At 41.7% G+C, this 13,929-nt stretch overlaps 1 protein-coding gene across 14 annotated transcripts in view; it reads right to left on the bottom strand.

Annotated features, from left to right (window-relative positions):
* The window catches only part of LOC133474115 (A-kinase anchor protein 13), a 226,047-nt gene that overhangs the window by 159,504 nt on the left and 52,614 nt on the right, over window positions 1–13,929 (bottom strand). For all 14 annotated transcript variants that reach the window (XR_009787354.1, XR_009787353.1, XM_061765461.1 and 11 more), the window contains exons 4-5: window positions 8,112–8,275; window positions 7,873–8,044 (exon numbers count right to left, since the gene is read on the bottom strand). Coding sequence is in view for 12 of the 14 variants with exons in the window: in XM_061765461.1 (XP_061621445.1) it covers window positions 7,873–8,044; window positions 8,112–8,275 (336 nt within the window). In the remaining 2 variants the exon portion in view is untranslated. The remainder of the gene's footprint in view (window positions 1–7,872; window positions 8,045–8,111; window positions 8,276–13,929) is intronic.

Below are 13,929 nucleotides of genomic sequence, written 5' to 3'. Positions count from 1 at the left end.
TGAGCACAACTGTACATACAGCATATGCAGTCATATGTACCCCTGTCATATTGGAATGAAAGTGTAGGCTACACCTTTTTTGTAACCTCTAGGTGGCGGCATATTAGAATGAAAGTGTACACCTTTCTCAAAACCTCTAGGTGGCGGTGACATTGGAATGAAAGTGTACGTTTTTTGATAACCTCTAGATGGCGCCATACATTTATAAAATGTGAAAGCTTTTTCATTTTCCCCTGCATGTGGTCGCACTTTTGCGACTGCATGTTTTGATGCTCCTTTAACACAGTTTCATTTTAGAAGACACAGTGTTTGAAAGTCGCCATCTTTTTCACTGGTTGAGTCAATCTCCTCCACCTGCAAGCTTTTCTTTCTGAAGATAGAGTACAGTCTCATTATGATGAATGGCCAACGGGCGTGCGCACCAGCGGTAGTAAACTAGAGAAAGTCGTGCTCACGAGCGGTCCCCTCCGTCGTCAAGTGAGGAGGTACAGTATATAGCACTGTTTACCACTCAGATTCCTAATGATACTGTATCTGTCCCCTCCACTTTTAATCACCCACTCTTCCTGAAGTTAAATCTACAACGCGGCAAGGGAGACGAATTTTACAAGCCCAACATGAAATTCATGCTATCTGCTTCTTACGTAAAACACTGTTTGTTGTTCGTATGAAAGGCTGGGAGCACACAACTCTGGCCTTACGTGTCGCAAGCTTTATAAATTCCGACTCTCAGTGGAAATGGAACACACCCTCACCGCACCGGATCATGAGTCTCACTATCCGCATTTTAAAACATGAGATGTTTGTGCAACTTAAAGCAAAGTTACAATTTACAATGTACTCAGATACTTGTATATCTACTTCTGCATATATGGGTGGAACTGTGGAACACTGTTTAGCTCATTTGCCTCACAGTTCTGAGGACCCGGGTTCAAATGCTCCCCTGTGTGGAGTTTGCATGTTCTCTTTGTGCCTGCGTTGGTTTTCTCCGGGTACTCCAGTTTCCTCCCACATGGCAAAAAAACGCATGGTAGGTTAACTGAAGACTCTAAATTGTCTGTAGGTGTGAACATGAGTGTGAATGGTTGTTTGTCTATATCTGTTCTGCAATCGACTGGGGACCAGACTGACCAGATCGTCCGAAGCCAGCTGAGATAGGCGCCAGGAATGAGGAGTTCAAAAAATACTACATATACAGCGGCTGAAATAATTATTTAACACGTCACCATTTTTCTCACTAAATATATTTCCAAAGGTGCTATTGACATGAGATTTTCACCAGATGTTGGGAACAAGCCAAGTAATCCATACATACAAAAGGTAGAACAAATAAGATCAGAAAGTAAGTTGTGCGTAAAAATGTGAAATGACAAAGGGAAAAAGTTTTGAACACGAGAGGGGAGGTGCAAAAAGGCATGTTAACCCTAGACACCACCTAAATTCTATCAATAATTAACTCATTCACTGCCAGCCTTCCACGTTAACATGGATATTTGACTTCTGAAGCAGTGAATGGCAGTGATTGTGTTAAACAGCAATCCAGCCCCTTATCAGTGCAAATGAATATCAGCTGGTTCAGTCCTAATTGATGGCCTGCGAAAGGGTCTCTTTGCCAAGGTATGCGTCAAGACACATCTAATGATGACTAAGAGTGAAGAGCTGTCTAAAGACCATCGCAAAGTAATTGTTGCAAAACATAACGATGACATTGGTTACAGGCGCATATTTAAGGTTTCTGAATGTTCCAGTGAGCATGGTTGGGGCCGCAATACATAATATGGTGGAAAGCCAGGAGTGCAAATAATAATCAGAAGAGCTGTCCAAGACCCAAGGACCACCTGTGGAGAGCTTCAAAAAGACCTGGAATTAGCAGGTACTGTTATCGCAAGGAAAACAGTGAGTAATGCCTATCGCCGTCATGGCCTGTATGCACGCTCATCACACAAGACCCCATTGTTGAGAGGAAAAAAAAAAAAAAAAAGAAAAAAGAAGGATGTCAAAGCTTGTTTAAAGTTTGCTGAACAACATTTGGACAAGCCGGTAAAATACTGGGAGAATATAGTCTGGTCTGATGAGAGCAAAATGTAACTCTTTTGGATGTCATTATGCACACCACATTTGGAGGAGAAATGGCACTGCACATCACCCTAAAAACTTCACAACAAAAGTGAAGTTCGGAGGTGGGAACCTGATAGTGTGGGGCTGTTTTTCAGCAAATGGTGCTGGTAAACTTCACATTATTAAAGAAAAGATGAATGGGCAAATCTACAGAGACATTCTTGACAAAAATCTGCTGCCATCTACGAGGATGATGAAAATGAAACGAGGGTTTCAGCAGGATAATGAGCCAAAACATACTACCAAGGAAACTCTCAATTGGTTTCAAATAAAAATAAAAGCTGCTAGAATGGCCCAGCCAATCACCTGACTTGAATCTAATCAAAAATCTATGGAAACAACTGAAACTCAAAGTCTATAAAAGAAGCCCACAGAACCTACAAGATTTGAAGATTGCTTGTGTGGACGAATGGGCCAAAATCACACCAGAGCAATGCATGAGACTAGTTTCTCCTTACAGGAGGCGCAATGAACCTGTCATATCAAACAAATGCTTTTGTACAAAGTATTAAATAAATACCATTTGGCCTGCTCAATACTTTTTCCCTGTGTCATTTCGCATTATTACACATAACTTAATTTCGGATCTTATTTGTTCTACTTTCTTCGTATGTATGGATTACTTGGGTTGTTCCCAACATCTGGCAACATTTTCATGTCAATAGCACCTTTGGAAAAATATTTAGTGACAAAAATGGTGAAGTGTTAAATACTTATTTCAGCAGCTGTAAAAGCACTAAGTGCAGCATCTCAGCGAGACAACACAACACCCTTCGACAACCGCTAAAAGCAAAACACAACAATAAACACACATAACCAGTTCGTTTCAGTACTGTTCATAAAACTCAGTACCTAAGGAGGTTAAACTGCTTACAACATACAAGGCCTTCACAAAAAAACTGAAAATGTGGCTAGTTAACACCTATAGCTGCCAACACTAAAAGACAAGTATGTTATGTTGTCTTTTTGTTATGATCAAAAAAATTATGGTTTTATTCTCTCTTAATAGTATAGTTTGATTATGTATCCTGTATTATATTGTCTTGTAGATGTATTTTACTGCTTTTTTACATCATGGCCAGGGGACTACAGATGAAAACTAGCCTTCTGGCTAATTCTGGCTTTTTTAACCATGTGTACTTCATGTGTTTTATGAAATTGCATTGTCCCCTTTCAAAAATAAACTGAACTGAAAAATAGTCTTACCAGGTAGGAGCTGCTTCTTGGATTTCCTCCATAATCTCATATTAGTTTGCCTGAGCCGAGCTGGCTCAAGCTGGTCAAGGCTTCTGACTTGACAAAAGTGATCACTTTGTTCTTAAAAGCATCAGAGTAATTTGCCCTTCTTTTATTCAACATTTTTTATCTTGGGAGATTACCTCTGTGAAGTGGAGGTATAAGATTGAAATCTGATGAAGACTCTAAAAGCAACTGATACGATAACAGCAACATGGCGTCCACCCGCGACGCCGTCATGATTCTTGGGTTTTCATTCGGAGATGCACTCCTGTACTGCGTTCCAACACTTGGGACGATTCGGAAACTCAAAACGTTGTTGGAATGTGAAGACGACGCGCACTCTTAGAGTAGAGTTATGGCGTCAGATAAACATTTTTAACTCACCCTCAGTGGGCAGTGAAAATTTTCCGTATTATCTATTAATTTATAATATTAAGAGATGACATATCATATTGGAATGAAAGTACACATTTTAGGTAGATCTGGTAGATGTTCATAAAATGTTATGCTATGCATAGTTTCCCCAATTTAATGTTTAAGATCATCAAACAAATGTGAATGTCAGACAAATTTAACCCAAGTGAACTTAAAATGCTGTTTTTAAATGGTGATATAATTTATTAAGGAAACAATTATAATATTCAAAGGGACCTGGCCCTGTGTGAAAAGGTAATGGCCCCGTAAACCTAATAACTGTGTGGGCCACCCTCAGAAGCAACAACTAAAATGAAGCATTTACTATCACTGGCAATGAGTCTTTCACATCACTGTGGAGATATTTTGGCCCACTGCTCCTTGCAGTATTATTTGAATCCAGCAAAAATAGAGAGGTTTCTAGCATTAACGGCCTTTGTAAGGTCATGCCATTGCATTTCATCCATCCATTGTCTGAGCCGCTTCTCCTCACAAGGGTCGCGGGAGTGCTGGAGCCAATCCCAGCTACCATCGGGCAGGAGGAGGGGTACACCCTGAACTGGTTGTCAGCCAATCGCAGGGCACATACAAACAAACAACCAGTCGCACTCACATTCACACCTACGGGCAATTTAGAGTTGTCAATTAACCTACCATGCATGTTTTTGGGATGTGGGAGGAAACCGGAGTGCCCGGAGAAAACCCACGCAGGCACGGGGAGAACATGCAAACTTCACACAGGCGGGGCCGGGGATTGAACCCCGGTCCTCAGAAATGTGAGGCAGATGCTCTAACCAGTCGTCCACCGTGCTGCATTGCATTTCAATCAGATTCAATTCTGCACTTTGACGAGGCCACTCCAAAACCTTCATTTAGTTTTCTGAAGCCATTCAGAAGTTGACTTGCTAGTGTGTTTTGAATCATTATCCTGCTGCAGAAACCCAGGTGCGCTTCAGCTTGAGGTCAAAGACTGATGGAAGAGCAATCGCTTTCAGGATTTTCTCTTCAAGAGTAGAACATGGTTCCATCAATCACAGCAAGTTGTCCAGGTCCTGAAGGAGGAAGGCAGCCCATCGTATATTGTGTACTATGACTATGTAAACACCAAACTCACCAAAAGAAAGATCAGACTCTCTTCTTTCATCAGAAAAAAATGTTTATCTCTAGCTTATACCGTTCTTTAGTAATCAGCAATCTAATATTGTCTTCTTTCAGCCAAATCTGTTTCTGTAGGACAGGACAGATCAAGCAGAACAATGACTTTGACGCCAATATTTTTTTCTTTAATGGCAATCTCAAACATCTGAACACAAAACAACACTGACAAAGTACTTTTGACAGAAAAGTAATGTATTTACAAGTATGTACAGAATTTACATTTGACAAAATTGCATGAACAAATGGGGCTCCCACACGTTCTTCCTCCAAATTCTACTCCTCTACCGTTTGCTCAATTGTCCAGGTTTTTATTACTTTGCACATAAAATGTAGCAACGTTTTATCCACATCTGGATTTTATTTTATGGTGGTGGTGAACGGGATCTAGTGTAGTTGTCATTGTCCTTGAAACCAGTCTCTACTTCTGCTCGAAGCACAAAATGTGCAGTGTAGAAATATAACTGTTAATATAAAAATACATTGTTGAATTTGCTGTAATGGGACGTGGAGAAAAAAAAAGTTTGCAATTTCCTTTTTTTTTTTTGCTTACACTGCATACTGGAATGGGAGTCGAACGTCTTCTGTAAGTTTTAAAAAATACATACGATTACGAGGGAATACTTTTTATTGATGACGTGTTTTGCAAAGGTAAAAAAAAAAATAAAAAAATAAAAACTCTCTGTTGCAATCCTAAAGGACGTCCGACTCATGGGTGTTGAATTACTGCGAGCTGGACAAGCTGGAAATGGAAAATTCAAATCAGTACTGGCAACGGATGTTACATTGTAATGTGAACTAGTGGGACTAGATTATGTTTTTATGTAACAAGGATTGAAGGAGCGTGTTTGCTCGCTAAATGTAGCTAATGCGAGCTGCAAACGAGTTACCTTCGTCTCCATTATCAACCTGGAGGAAGCTCCGAATGAAGCTCAGCTGCTTCCAGGCGATCCAGAGGGAGTTCACTCATCACGATTCAGGATCCCATTTACTCAAATCCTGGTCGGCAGACGATCAGCTGGCAAGCGGTCGAGAGCATCTCTCCATATGGCATGGCATTTTGGGCGATAGCTTTGCAACAAAGGGATCGGCTCAGCGTGTCATCCTTTATTCCCCCGCATGATCTAAGGCGTCATTCCCGTCGGTCGGAGGAATATTTTTCTTGCCTTGGCGCAATAAATTTCTCGTACCGAAAGCTTTTTTTTTTTTTTTTTTAGATTTTTTTTCATTTTGTCTTCTTTCTTTTCCGCCATTATGCTTGCATCTTCTCATTGTCTCCTCGTCCCCGCCCCCTCCTTCTTTTTCCTCTTCTTCAATCTGAGGGAGCGACGTTCACCTCAAGGCCCTCTACAGGGTGCCATTCCTCATTGCAGTTATCCAGAGGCTTGACGACCACACATAAACTGCACAAGACCCTCCCCCACCCAATGGCAGGGAATGAGTTAAGTGATTTCTTGATTGAACAGGTCTGGTGGTAATCAGGCTTGGGTGTGATCGGTGAAAATTAACCCAAAATTTTGATTAGCCACAGTTAACTCATGATTTAACAATGGGGGTAATTACTTTTTCACACAGGGCCAGGTAACTTTCAATAGTTTTTTTTTCTTTAATAAATGAAATCATTTAAAAATGGCATTTTAAGTTCATTTGGGTTATATTTATATTTGTCATTTATTTGGTGACTTTTAACAAAGTGAGGAAGCTATGCAAAAATATAAGAATTCGAGAAGGGCTCCAATTCTTTATCACAGCACTGTATAATACAATCACGACTTTATTGACTTTATTCATACAACAAATTGTGCGATATATATGAGAAATTATGGCAAGACTTTTTCTTCTCGGGGAAAAAAAAAATATTTTTCTGGTAGTAAAAAAAATTCTTTCTGGTAACATTTCGATTATTTTTCTCCCCAATTTTTTTTCCCTCCTAGTAAAGTGTGCATTATTTGGTAATATTACTACTTTTTCCTGATAAAATTATGACTTATTTCTTGTAAAAACAAATAGACATTTCTTATAATGTAATTTATCTCTTTTTGCTGGTAAAATGTATGTTTTTTTTCTGGTAATACAGTGTTCCCTCATTTTTCGCAGTTAATGGGGACCAGAACCCCCTGCCAAAGGTGAAAAACCGCAAAGTAGGTTTTGCCAATGCAGCTTCCATTTTCACAATTCTCTTTTTACACGGAGTTACCACACGTTTCACTTCCTTATTGAAGGTTATTGAAGCAGTTTTGTGGATGTTTGCTTCCTCTTTTTTATGTACCGCACCGTAGATTGATTCACGCCATAATGGTGTTCCACAGATGCATAACTTCTGCCCTCTTTGATAAAATCTAAAAATTTCACTTTTTCGCTGATGGTCATCTTTTTCTTATCTTGGGCGCCCCGGAGGAAGCTTTCGCAGGGGCACAGCGCTTCGGTGGCATTGTAAGGGCTTGCTTAACTAATAAAAAAAAATATCGCTTAAACAAAAAAAGTTATTGCGAACACAACAGCTTGGACGAGACTGGCGAGACAAAACAAGGGAAGATGCGGGTGTGGCTGCGATGATGCGCAGCCAATCAGCTCACGGGATAAATCCACTCGTGCTCTCATTGGTCGATGTCGCGCGGGGAACCAAATCACGTGCCTTGTATGAGTGCCCGTACAGTACAGGCATGTACAAAGCCTCTGAGTCAACTCATCTCTTTGTTTGGCATGCAGGGAAACCTTCTCTCGTGCGCATCAACATGAAAAAACGCATCTTTCCGCAATATGGCCAATTTTGTTTTTTTTATGAATATTTTGGAAATATTTTGGAAATATTCACTTAAGCCGCGAAACGTGAAGCGCGAAGTGGCGAGGGAAGACTGTATTACTTTGTTCACATTTTTTCCAATGAAAAAAGATATTTTCTGGCGGTAAAATGTGTGTTCTTTCAGAAAATATTACACGTCTTACCGGCGCTATCAGAGTATTGGTTCCCCAGCAAGTTCCATCCCGATGGGAGCGGGATGTGCTGGAGGGCCAAGGCCAAATTCTCATCCAGACGCTCGCACTCCAGCACGGGGATGTGACACTCGTCCATGAGCAGCGCCCCATCCAAAGCGTCTGTGCGGCCCACCGTGCTCACCTGGGTGGTAGAGTGTACAATGCTGAAACAACATTTCTATACTAACATTTGACAGTTTTTTCCTCACCAAAAACTGGGCCATGTCAAAAGCCAAGTCTTGAACGAAGGTGAAGCGGTGTTGCGCTAAAGGAGCAATGTGAGATGAGCCCGTCGTCGGCTCCTCTGAGGCCTCGGGGTTGCAGCGAGTGACGGAACACAGGGTGACTGAAACCTCCTCGCAACACTCGTGAGCTTCATGGAGAAAGAAGACAAGCAGAAATGAACAACAAAAGTTGTTTTTTTATTTTTTTATTTCACGACACAACATTTTGTCTTTTAATACTATGACTAATTTACTGAAAACAAGTTAAAACAACTTTTTTTCATATAAATATTTTTCTCTGACTATTACAACATTTTTCACACACAAAAAAAAATACATTCATTTTCTGTACCGCTGATCCTCACTCAGGATAGGATGCAGAGGCCAGGCCCACTGTGTATCCAAGCCACCAATGCTAAACTGTTTGTGGAATAACTGCTCAAAGGAACTACAAATGTGTCAGACTCTTGCCAAACTTTGAAGAAAAGTTAAATGCCAAAAATTGAATAGTTACGAGAAAAACTCATGATCATGTTTTATCTGTATTTTTATATCTCTCACCTGTATTTTTATAACTTAAAACATAAATAGCAGAAGCTAATTTGAAAATTGCGGACCTTTTTTGCTTTGAGCGATGACTGAAATTGTAGGGGATAGGACTGGAAAAGTCTCTTAAGACTTCTTGCTATCCCTTTTAAAAATGATTGTTGTTAATGATCTATCCTATACCTTTTTTTTCTTATATTCCATTTTATTTTTCTTTAAGAAGTTGAAGATTCTTAGTTGGCATACTTTTTACTTGTCAACCTGTTTAATAAATAAAATACAAAAACTAAAAACTAAAAAAAATTGGCTGTATGTGGACCCTGAACTACAATGAGTTTGACACCCCTGATTAAGTCTTTCACTTAACCAACACATTTAGTTTTTTTAATTGGATAATAATTCTACTGATAATATAACTTTTTTCCATGGTAAAATATGAGCAGTATTCTTTCTGCTAATAATGCTTTTTCATCGTAACTTTCACAATGTTTTCCTGTATCGTTATTAGTTTAAAAAAAAACATGACTTTTATTCATATTAAAACTCTTTTTATATTTTTCTCCTTTTATTACTTTTTTTCCTCGTAGTACTCTTTCACTCAAAATGCTACAACAACAAAAATCTAACTGTCTCGCAATACAAATTTGCTCCATATATTTTGGCTTTTTTGGGTTGTAAAATATGTATTTTTCCTCATAACATTTCTCTCATAAGATTAAAAAATTATCATAAAATTATACAGTTGAAACCAGATGTATACATTCCCTACATTTTTTTCTCACTAATATGAAATAAGACTAAGCTCTCGTTTTTCCCGTCTTAGGTCAATTAGGATTACCAAAATTATTTCTATTGCTAATTGCCAGAATAATGAGAGAAAGATTGTTTTTTTATGCAATGTTTCATTATTTTTTTCCCCAAAGTCAGTCGTTTACATAAGTCTGACTTGAGTCAAACGTTTTAGATATCCTTCCACAAGCTTCTCAGAGTAGGAGCTTTTCCACCAACCAGCCCAGGAACTAAGAATTCCTGGGCTGGTTGGTGAGGCTGATGTTGCTCATTACTGACACCTAATGGAGCTTAAAAAAAAAAGAAATGCTGGTATTTCAAGCTTTCAAGTTAATGTCTTATTTTATATCTTAATCTATGTTTCAAATATTTTTTATACCTTTAAAACCTAACCCTTTATTTATCCAGGTGAGGCAATTGAGAACTGATTCTAATTTGCAATGCTAACCTGGCTCCAGAGGGAGTTTTATTATATACAGGTACATCCCATACAGCTATCCATCCATTTTCTTTACCGCTTATCCTCACAATGAATTAGAATATATTTATTCTAATACGAGAAGACATACCTAAATAGATTGTGCAACAGATGACCCCAGATGGCTATAGATGTGACATATTATTATTATTATTATTATTATAATTACCAGATTACTTGATTATTTTGTGACCAGGAAAGGTGAGCTTTTCCAGGGTCAAACTGTCACTGACAACCTTTAAGGAACTGAATAAAATGTAAAACTCTAACACTGACTTTTTTCCCTTCATATAGTGATTATTCTTCCTCATAAACTTACAACTTTGTATGAAGTTGCAAAATATAAAAAAATCACATATTAAAGAAAAATGTTACTTTGAGAGAATTTAATTCATAATTGTAAAAAGCAGACATGCAAACACCAAAGGCATGAAAAGGGTGACCAAAAAAAAAGATTGTAGGGAGGTCTAGGGGGATCACTTGGGCCCCCGCAGAGAATTTTTTTGATTTTAAAATAAATTAAGCAATCTGGAAGACTCTGAAGAGTACAATAAATAGTAAATGGACTGCACTATAGCGCTTTATTACACCATCACAGTGCCCAAAGTGCTTTACAAACCTTCACATTCACCCACTCACACCAACACACACACACATTTTCATGCACTAATGAGCGACTGCTGCCATGCAAGAAGGCAAAATAAACACATTTTCTTCACGCATAAAAACATTTCCACTGCTCAAGTACCGTAATTTCTCATGTATAATGTGCAATTTTTTTCCCCCAAAAAATTGTTGAAAGTCAATAGTGTGCATTATACATATGTATAGGGGCAAATGGAAAAAAAGTTCACATTTTATAAATGTATGCCGCCATCTACTGGTTATGAAAAAGCTGTACACTTTAATTCCAAAATGTCACCACCACCTAGAGGTTATGCGAAAGGTGTACACTTTCATTCTAATATGCCACCGCCACCTACTGGTTATAAAAAAGGTGTAGCCTACACTTTCATTCCAATATGACAAGGGTATGTATGACTGCGTAAACGTACAGTTGTGCTCATAAGTTTACATACCCTGGCAGAATTTGTGACTTTTTTTTTTTTTAATATGACTGATGACTGAACAACAACCATCATTCTTTTCTTTATGCTTTGTTTAATGATAATGCTTTCTGAAATGCTTGACCGTTTAATTTGAATCCCATTAAAATAAAATTCAATGTGGTTCCCCTGGTCCTTTGTGTTTTCTTAAAATAATTGTACCCATCAAATTCTGCCTGGGTAATCAAACATGAGCACAACTGTGTGTTTTCTAATTTACTAAATAAAAGTAGGGCTGTGAATTTCAAAATAGCAATAAATTAAAAAATGTATTATGTGTTCAAATAAAGTGAGGGGACCCCGCCCCCCGCAGAGAATTGTTTTTATTTTAACATAAATTACGCAATCTGGAAGACTCTTAATACTACAATAAGGCAATAAAAAAAAAATGTTTTCCATGCAAAAAAAACTATTTACAACGCTCAAGTACATGTTGATATACAAATTCATTCATTCAACTTTCGTTCCGCTCATCCTCACTAGGGTCGCGGGCATGCTGGAGCCTATTCCAGCTATCTTCGGGCGACAGGCGGGGTACACCCTGAACTGGTCGCCAGCCAATCGCAGGAGACAAAGAAACAAACAACCATTTGCACTTACATTCATTCCATCCATCCATTTTCTACCACTTATCCGGGGTCGGGTCGCGGGGGCAGAAGCTTTAGCAGGGAAGCCCAGACTTCCCTTTCCCCAGCCACATCATCCAGCTCTTCCGGGGGGATCCCGAGGCGTTCCCAGGCCAGCCAAAGGACGTAGTCTCTCCAGCGTGTCCTGGGTCGTCCACTCCTCCACTTGGGGCAGAATCTCATCCTCGACCTGAAGAGGGCATGCCACCTTTTTCCGACCATGGTCTCAGATTTGGAGGTGCTGATTCTAATCCCAGCCGCTTCACACTCGGCTGCGAACCGCTCCAGTGAGAGTTGGAGGTCACGGCTTGATGAAGCCAACATAACCACATCATCTGCAAAAAGCAGAGATGCAATACTGAGGCAACCAAACCGAACCCCCTATACGCCTCGGCTGCGCCTAGAAATTCTGTCCGTAAAAGTTATGAACAGAATCGGTGACAAAGGGCAGCCTTGGCGGAGTCCAACCCTCACCGGGAACGAGTCCGACTTACTGCCGGATATGCGGACCAAACTCTGACTCTGGTCGTACAGGGACCGAACAGCCCGTGTCAGGTGGTTCGGTACCCCATACTCCGGAAGCACCACCCACAGGACTCCCCGAGGGACACGGTCGAACGCCTTCTCCAAGTCCACAAAACACATGTAGACTGGTTGGGCGAATTCCCATGCACCCTCGAGGACCCTGCCGAGGGTGTAGAGCTGGTCCACTGTTCCACGGCCAGGACGAAAACCACACTGCTCTTCCTGAATCTGAGATTCAACTTCCCGACAGACCCTCCTTTCCAGCACCCCTGAATAGACCTTACCAGGGAGGCTGAGGAGTGTGATCCCCCTGAAGTTGGAACACACCCTCCGGTCCCCCTTCTTAAAAAGGGGGACCACCACCCCAGTCTGCCAATCCAGAGGCACTGTCCCCGATGTCCACGCGATGTTGCAGAGGCGTGTCAACCAGGACAGCCCCACAACATCCAGAGCCTTTAGGAACTCCGGGCGAATCTCATCCACCCCCGGGGCCCTGCCACCGAGGAGCTTTTAAACCACCTCGGTGACCTCAAACCCAGAGATAGGAGAGCCCGCCTCAGTGAACCCAGACTCATGGGAAGGCGTGTCAGTGGAATTGAGGAGGTCTTCGAAGTATTCTCCCCACCGACTCACAACGTCCTGAGTCGAGGTCAGCAGCGCCCCATCCCCACTATACACAGTGTTGGTGGTGCACTGCTTTCCTCTCCTGAGACGCCAGAGGGTGGACCAGAATTTCCTCGAAGCCGTCCAGAAGTCTTTCTCCATGGCCTCACCGAACTCCTCCCATACCCGAGTTTTTGCTTCAGCGACCACCAGAGCTGCATTCCGCTTGGCCAGCCGGTACCCATCAGCTGCCTCAGGAGTCCCACAGGCCAAAAAGGCCTGATAGGACTCCTCCTTCAGCTTGACGGCATCCCTCACGTTGGTGTCCACCAACGGGTTCGGGGATTGCCGCCACGACAGGCACCGACCACCGTACGGCCACAGCTCCGGTCGGCCGCCTCAGCAATGGAGGCGCGGAACATGGTCCACTCGGACTCGATGTCCCCCGCCTCCCCCGGAACATGAGCAAAGTTCTGTCGGTGGTGGGAGTTGAAACTCCTTCTGACAGGGGATTCTGCCAGACGTTCCCAGCAGACCCTCACAATATGTTTGAGCCTGCCACGTCGGGCCGGCATCTTCCCCAACCATCAGAACCAACTCACCACCAGGCGGTGATCAGTTGACAGCTCCGTCCCTCTCTTCACCCGAGTGTCCAAGACATGCGGCCGCAAGTCCGATGACACGACCATAAAGTCGATCATCGAACTGCGACCTAGGGTGTCCTGGTGCCAAGTGCACGTGTGGACACCCTTATGCTTGAACATGGTGTTCGTTATTGACAATCCGTGATGAGCACAGAAGTCCAATAACAGAACACCATTAGGGTTCTGATCAGGGGGGCCGTTCCTCCCAATCACGCCCTTCCAGGTCTCACTGTCATTGCCCACGTGAGCATTGAAGTCCCCCAGCAGAACGATGGAGTCCCCAGCGGGAGCGCTCTCCAGCACCCCCTCCAAGGACTCCAAAAAGGCTGGGTACTCTGAACTGCTGTTTGGTGCATAGGCACAAACAACCCACCTGAAGGAAGAGAGAGGCTACCCTCTCGTCCACCGGGGGTAAACCCCAACGTACAGGCACCAACCCGGGGAGCAATAAGTATACCCACACCTGCTCGGCGCCTCTCACTGTGG

The sequence above is a fragment of the Phyllopteryx taeniolatus genome, chromosome 2 (assembly GCF_024500385.1).
Source record: "Phyllopteryx taeniolatus isolate TA_2022b chromosome 2, UOR_Ptae_1.2, whole genome shotgun sequence".
In the NCBI taxonomy this organism is placed as follows: domain Eukaryota; kingdom Metazoa; phylum Chordata; class Actinopteri; order Syngnathiformes; family Syngnathidae; genus Phyllopteryx; species Phyllopteryx taeniolatus.
Note: the sequence above shows the minus strand (reverse complement) of the source record. Positions and strands in the feature narration are given on the sequence as shown.